A 7,605-nucleotide genomic window follows, 5' to 3' on the forward strand; every position below is an offset into this window, starting at 1 on the left:
TATAGTACAGGAAAAATAAGAAATTTCAAGACTTGAGTTACCTACAATTTCTGAGAACGTACCTTGGTACTTAGAAGGTTCTCAACTTAAAAAGAAATGTCATCATTTTCCATAGCATTTGGAAACTTTCCATAGGTTGGAAACTTTACTCTCAGAGGTCATCAGTTCTCAGATATTTATATGTTTTGAATACTTAGCCAATCTGACTTTGGGATGCATCTTCCAGTTGTTGTGTCAGTGATTTTGTTCATGCCTAACAACTGATGGCATCTTAATTTTGGTAAAATAATGTAAATGTTAAGGTGAAATTTAGAAATAAGAAAGGAAAAGCTGATATGGGTAGCTACTGGGTGTTTTGTCTTCCTTTTTTTTATTTTTGTAAAGTGAAACAAAAGATAAACCAAAAGTTTCTATCTTAAGTTAGGTAAAATCAAAGAGGAGAAAAAAGAAGATAATATAGCTAATACTTCACTGCCACCTGTAATTTCTAAAACAACTAAGAGCATTTTTATTAAAATTAACTTTGTTGACATGTATATTAAATTATAGAGTAAATATTAAATAATTCAATCTATATTATATTATTTAAATTTACTTTGTTAAATTGTATTAATTTAAATGAAATTTAATGAATTTTTAAATATAAATCATACTATAATTCAAGTTAATCAACAATATCAGTTAATAAAATAAATGTAAATCAAACAATAGTATTAATAAAAGAAATTTAAACAATACTAATTAATAAAGTAAATTTAAATTCGATTAATTTATATTAAATGATAATATAATTTATATTTTAAAATATATTAAATTTAATTTAAATTAATTTTAATAAAAATGTTCTGAGTGGTTTTAGAGACGACAGGTGTCAGAGAAGTATGTGCTATGCAATCTGCTTTTTCTCTTCTCTGATTTCACCTACTTAAGATAGAAACTTTTGATTCATCTTTTACCTTAATTTATCAAAAGTTTGTAACTACTACTATTTTAAGCTTTTCATCTTTCAAAAACTGTTGTTAGCTTCTTTCTCTCCCCAACTTGTTTTGATCTACTGTTGTATAAAATGTGTTTATAAGAATTATTGTAGAGCCCCCAATAGTATGTAGATAAACAGTCCAGATATTTAATGATGCATTCTTACTAATTAACTTTTGCATTGGCAATGGATCATGTGATCCCACTTTGGGGTTGACTCATAAAAATACTCTTCCTTCTGGACATATTTAACATCTGGAAAACTGGATTAATGTGAAGTGACTTTTCTGTAGAAGTGGAAATAAGCAAAATGGATAGGGGTCATAGAATTGGGATTCAAAGCATCTTAGAATTTATCCACTAAGCTTCATGTTTAGGTCCTCCCCGTTGGAATTTTCCCTTGGCAGTTGTACAATGTTATCTTGGATAAAATAAATATTCTCAACTTTTTGCAACATTATATTTGGTTTTCATGTACTCTAAATCTGAGACCTCCTTCTTATGGGTTGGATTGTTCTTGTTTCCTGTAATTACATGTATCATTTTTATCTTAATGCCATTAAATTTAAGAAATATTATTCTTTTTTTAAAAAAAGAGGTTGGAACTAATGGTTCAAGAATGCTGCTCTGTACAGTTGCTCACAAAATTACATCAGAATTGATGACTGGTGATGATTAACTGCTACATTGGAACAAAATTCTATAAACAAAAAGTGCTACAAAAAACAAAACAAATTTTTAAAAAAGTACTATGGCAAAAAATCACAACAACAAGAACTCAAAAAATAAAATAAAATGCCTAGTACCTATACACTTACATACACCCGCTTTTTTGCTTTCTCTTACTGACACCACCATGATCTTTATGCAACAACTGCTCCATTTTGTCCTTTGGAATGTCCAGAATGCTCCCCATCAACTGCAATACTTCAAGACGTTTGCCTTTTGGTGCCTTGAAATGACCGATCAAAAGGTTTCTCATGAGGACCTTGTCTAGTTTTCCTTCTGTGCTGTTGACCAAAGTGGACAATTTCTGTTGTGCATGGTCCAACATTTCTTTTCGGAGCTCGTTTTGTTTTTTCAGTTCTTCCATCTCTTCTTCCTTGAGATCTAAGTCTTCTCTCAGTTTGGAAGCAGAATCCAACATAGCATTTGCTTCATGCAAACGTTCCTGCAATGATGATACTTCTCCTTCTAGCTTTTTGGCCTTGTTCTTCCATTCAGCTACCAACTGTTTTTCTTTGGCTAGTTCAGCAGAATGCATAGCTTTCTCTTCTTCTTGGGAGTGCTCTAGGTTACTTGATGACAGGGCACACTGCCTTACTCGTTCCTGGCAGAGCGAAAGCTGCAGTGCATTCTCATCCCTCTGTTGAGAGACCAGACTCAACTGTTCCTGCAGGGACTCTATCTGCACCCTGGCTTGATGACTTGCCTTAGAAGATGTAGCTAGCTTCTCCTCCAAGAGTGTGACTTTCTGTCTCAGTTGAATCTCTTTGTCTTCCGCAGCCAATATTTCCTGGGCGTAAGACTCTTCTGATTCCAAGAGCTGGCTGCGTAGCCTTTCTAGCTCCCGGTTTAGGCGTAATTCTTGGTCCTGTAAGTGTTGAACCTCTTTTGTTCTTAGGATTTTTACTTTGGTCTCTTGAAAAATATCAGAATTCAATGTTTGAGCATCTCCTCTTTCTCCAGGCAACTGGGCTTTTATTTTTTCAATAGTTGTCTGCAAGTTCTTAATCTCCTCCTCTTTGTCTAAAAGTAACTGGCTATGCGCAGCATTCATCTGCTCATATTGGTACTTCAATTCATCCATTTCCTCCTTCTGCTCCTGTAAAGACTGAAGTAGTTGCATTTTACGCTGGTTTTGATTTTCAATTATATTCAGATGGTCTTCAATTTCATCTTCCAGATGATTTTTGACTATATTCAGTTGAGATACCTCCAATTCTAGTTCTGTGATAGCATCAAGAGCTTTAGGCTCAGCCACTGGTACAGCTTGATTTTGCTGTTCCCTAAGTGTTTCCAGTTCGAATTGCAGATAGTTGTTTTCTGCTTTCATGTAGGTAAGATTTCTGTCCTTTCTTTCAATGACTTGCCTTAAAGTTTCATTTTCTCTTAAGGCCTGAGAACACTTATCTAAATCCTTTTGTAGTTCTGAATTTTTTTCTTCGAGTTTTTCAATAAAAACTTCTTTCTCATTTAGGACTTGTTTCAATTGCTCCTCGTCTTCTATATAAGATGCCAAAATTTCCTCCATTTCTTTTTCATCAGCAGTCATTTGCTCAATATTCTTTTTGAGTCCTGCTATTTCAAAGTCCTTCTCTTGATTGAGTTGCACTACACACTCGTGTTTCAGCTGTAAGGCAGAGGTATTCAAATGATGTGCATTGGAGAGTTCCTGAATAGTCTGCCTGTGATTATTTGCTTCTTCCAACAGTCTTTTTTCTGCCTGGTGAAGTTTGGCTTCTATCTCTTCTTTGTCTCTTTTTAGAGTCTCCATGATAGTGTCTTTTTCTTGAGAGATTTGATTGTTAGCAGCAATAGATTCTTCCAACTTACGCCTTACATCTTCACGTGCTAAAATCAACATTTCATTTTCTGTTTTGAGATCAATAGCAACTTTCTTTAAATTTTCATTGAGCTGTTCTACTTCAGAAAGATTTTGCCTTAAGTTGCCAATTTCTGCTTCCCGTTCTTTAAGCATGTCATCCTTACAATGACTGTTAGAGTCTTCATTCAGAGAACTTCGGTACTTACTCTTCAATCCAGACAGCTCATCTTCAATTTGTCTAATGGGATCCTTAAGCCCAAGGTTTTCCTGCTGGATGTTTAAACTATTTTTTTGTGACTGATTTAGCTGATCTACTAAATCTTCTACTTTACCTTCAAGCTTCTGCTTGGTTAAATGCAAATCACTGAGGCTCTGTGCATTCCCAGTCAACTTCTCCTTCTGCACATGCAACTCTTGGGATATGTTCATTTGATCATCCTCAAGTTGATGAACTCTCTTTTTTTCATCATCTAGTTCTTGTTCCAACTTCTTGATGACAAGGTCTCCTTCATTTTGTTGTTTGGATAGCTCATCTTTTATCAAAATCATGTGCTTTGTAGCTTCCTGATTCGGATGATCCAGTTCTTCTAACTCAGCTATCAGCATTTTCTTTTCATTGATAGTCTCATTCAGTTCTTCCTCCTTTGCCTTCAAGTGAACTTGTAAGTCTAGTAATCGTACATTCAAATTCATGTCTGTTGAAGCTCTGTTTTTCATGACTTGATGGTCACAGCTCAATTTTGACAGTGACATCTGAAGTTCCTCTTTTTCTTGACTCAATGATGACTTCTCTTTTTCTAAAGCTTCAACATGCATTTTAAGTTTCAGATTGTCTTCAGCAAGACGGTTATCCTGGTTTAAGCCATTTAGTCTCATGATTTCCTTCTCAGCATCAGCCAGGGCTTGTTTTAGCCTGAACACTTCTTCCACTGCTGAACTCGGAGGAAGGATTTTTCCCTTTTCTGCCACAGTAGAACTCTGCTCCAAAACTGACATTTCATGCTGATGATCATCTATGTCTGGACTTTGGTTTGGTTGAAGAGTCTTGATAGCATTTTGTACTTTGCAGATTTCACTTGTGTCAGAATGATATTTTCCCTGAGCCTCAGCAATCTGCCTCGAGTGACCAACTTCAGGTTCATATCTTGCAACTTTAATTGACAATCTGCTTGTTTCTTGTCGTGATAAAATTATGTCACTAAAATCCATGTCATCATCACGGAAGGCGGAAAAATGACTACTGATCCCGGAACCGAGTGGAGCCAGAGCAGTTGTTGTTGGTACGCCACCAGCTCCTGAAGGTACCCATTGAGCAGCTGCCTGTAGTTGAAACACTTGATTTTGCAGTACAATCTGTCTTGCTTTAAGATGGCGGCTGATCTCTACCTCTTTCTGTTGCAGTTGATATTGGTAACTTACAGACTGATGGTTTATTTGCAGCTCTGATGCTTCATGCTTTTCTTCCAGATCAGTACAATACTTTTTCAGTCTTTCATTCTCACATCTTAGTGTGGAATCAGTAGTTTTCATTTCCTCTTCCCAGCAATGATGTAATGCTGCTTCTGGGTCTCCTAAGTCATCCAGAAGTATTTCCCTGGTGAAGCTGGAGATATGGCCAGTGAGGGAAGCCAAGCTGCTCCCCACCTGACCCAAGAAGTGGCCCAAGCCTGAGACCAGGCCTCCAAACCAGGATGACATCGCCGCCACTTCAGTGATCCATCGGACCAGCTCCAAACACCGCGTCCATCACCGTCCACTTCTCTGCCCCGAACGTCCTCCAGCGTTGCTAGGGTCAATTATGACCCAAGCGCTCAGAATTCCTCACAGCGCGAGGTTCCTGGGGCTCCACCAATACCAACCATCCCTCCCTGCCTCTAAACTCAGAAGCCAGTCCTGGGCTTTGACCGGGGGCTGGCAGCCAGTAGCACACTCACCCCCTGCAGGGCCTCTGCTTCTTCCCTGCACTTGCCTGTCAGCTATTGGCTCACAGGATTGGGCAGGGTTGGCTGGGAGGAGCTAGAGATACAGGAAAGTGTCCTAGTTTGAGTCCAAAGGCACTCCCACGAAGAATCAATGTTGTAGTTGAAATCCAAAGGTACTTCACTGGACAGTTCCCTCTTGTCTGGGAGAGGTGGATTTTTTGTTGCTTTCAGTTGCATTCAGTTGACAAGGTGAGGTCTCGCTCCATTACAGAACGCAATCTATTTAATTAAAAGTCCCCGATTCAAAAGTAAATCTCACCCCAAAACACCAGAGTAATTACCAGAGTAATATTTGGCCAAATATGTGAGCATCATAGCTCAGATGGTTAATTTTATTTAACATATAAAATTAACCATCACAAAGTCTTAATCATTCTCAGAATTCAGATTATAATATGGATTAAATGTCACTAAAGAACCATCTTTACCCTTTCCAAAAATAATTTTTTGCTCTTAATCTATGAATGTTTGAGTTCATTTTAACATTATATGGTCCTTGTAAGTTCTGATTGAAGTTCATTTAAGTGCTCAAAAATTCCACTTCAATTGCACTTAAGAAACTTTGTTTTTGAGCCAAAAAGTTGATGTTCACTTAACCTATTGTTGTTTATCAATGCCAAATATAATCCAGGTTTGAACAGTGCAGAGTGAAATAAAAAGTTGAGAAATTTTCTACTATGGAGGAACAATCCTAAATTTAAATCCCATACCTAAAGTTAAGGATCAGAAGGAGTTAAGATAAGGCCCTGCTTTCCAAGGTGTTTAAATTCCAACAAGTTAATGAAGAGGCAGTTTTGTAGAGTTGGGGACAAAGCAAAGAGATGAAGCACATGGGATGTAACAGGCATACCAATTGGGACCAAAGCAATTTTGGAGCTAAACTGACAGAATGCATTTATAAAACCTCTCTCACTTGCAAGAGTTGAAGAGTAAATGAGAACATAGTGTGTAGTTCTCACCTGATGGCTGGTGCAGAGAAAGTGGCCAACAAATAGAGCCTGCTGCCATTTTGTTCATATTTGCTTTTTGTTTTGTTTAGGATCATTTTCCTTATTACCCTTTAGAAGGGGTTTGGGTTTGCTCCCATTACTCACTTCCCAGAGCCCATATTCAGGAGACTCTTTTCCTTGAGCTCTTCTTTCTATATGTGTATTCAGGGAGCAAATACTCAAGGTGGCAGAAATAAAATTTTAAGAAGGAAGAATTTTAGGAAAATTAATGGTTAAATAGATTCTAAGGATTATATTAATCACCTCATAATGTCTCTTGCCTTCAAGATAGAGCAAGTAGACATAATTCCTCAGATTGCTATCAGAAACTAGTGACTGCATTTGTGTCTTGTGCTAGAAAAGGAAATCTTCTTTGTCTTTCTTATTCATCTCCAAATCTGAGAGAGAAATCAGGCCTGTATTAGTCAATCTTTCTTCATAAAAGACTAATATGAAAATTTAAGCCCCTTTCAGCATCTGCTGAAGTTGAGAATCCACGCTATATCCCAGCTGTGTCTACTGTTGAAGAAGCCATCAACAATACCAAGTATCCTTTTCTCCCTTTTGACCATTCCTCCTGTGTGTGCGTGTGTGTGTGGGGGGTTGTGTTTGGGTGTCGGTGTGTGTGTGTGCGTTTTAGAAGGCACTACATAAAAAAAAATAAAGATGTTGTGTCCAATAAAGGCTAAATAATAAATATTTTTTTTAAAAAGAATTTAAAATGTCCATAAGTGTTATACAAACTGTGAAATTAGATGCTTTCGCATCTAGGGACTTTTATAACTAGGACAAAGAATTAAATGTAGTTCTGCTGTGTGTAAAATGATCAAAATAAATCACCAATATCATAAAGAAAGTTAAGTCTTGCCTATGTGGAAGCGATTGTTAAAGTCATGAGGATGGAGGATTTCACTGAGAAAAGAAGGCACATGGAGGAAAAGGAAGCTTCAGTTTTTCAATTGCTTATTATGTTTCAGCATTGGTTTGTTCTTTCCTAGACAGTATTTTATTTATTTAGTATAAAAATTTGGGGGGAATATCTAGTAGAAGAACTGGAAGAAAAAAAAAAGAGGAGAAGGATTTGAAGAAGAAAGAACATGAGAGGAGA

The 7,605-nt window shown here is 36.9% G+C and overlaps 1 protein-coding gene across 1 annotated transcript in view; it reads right to left on the reverse strand.

The window, feature by feature from the left end:
- Positions 1-5,224, reverse strand: part of LOC143640918 (thyroid receptor-interacting protein 11-like) — a gene marked incomplete at its 3' end in the record, with an annotated part of 43,882 nt that extends 38,658 nt beyond the window's left edge. Inside the window, exon 1 of the mRNA XM_077108438.1 lies at positions 4,514-5,224. Within this exon, the coding sequence (XP_076964553.1) occupies positions 4,514-5,224 (711 nt within the window). The remainder of the gene's footprint in view (positions 1-4,513) is intronic.
- Between the last annotated feature and the right edge of the window lie 2,381 nt (positions 5,225-7,605).

The sequence above is a fragment of the Callospermophilus lateralis genome, unplaced genomic scaffold (assembly GCF_048772815.1).
Source record: "Callospermophilus lateralis isolate mCalLat2 unplaced genomic scaffold, mCalLat2.hap1 Scaffold_7405, whole genome shotgun sequence".
NCBI classification, from domain to species: Eukaryota; Metazoa; Chordata; class Mammalia; order Rodentia; family Sciuridae; genus Callospermophilus; species Callospermophilus lateralis.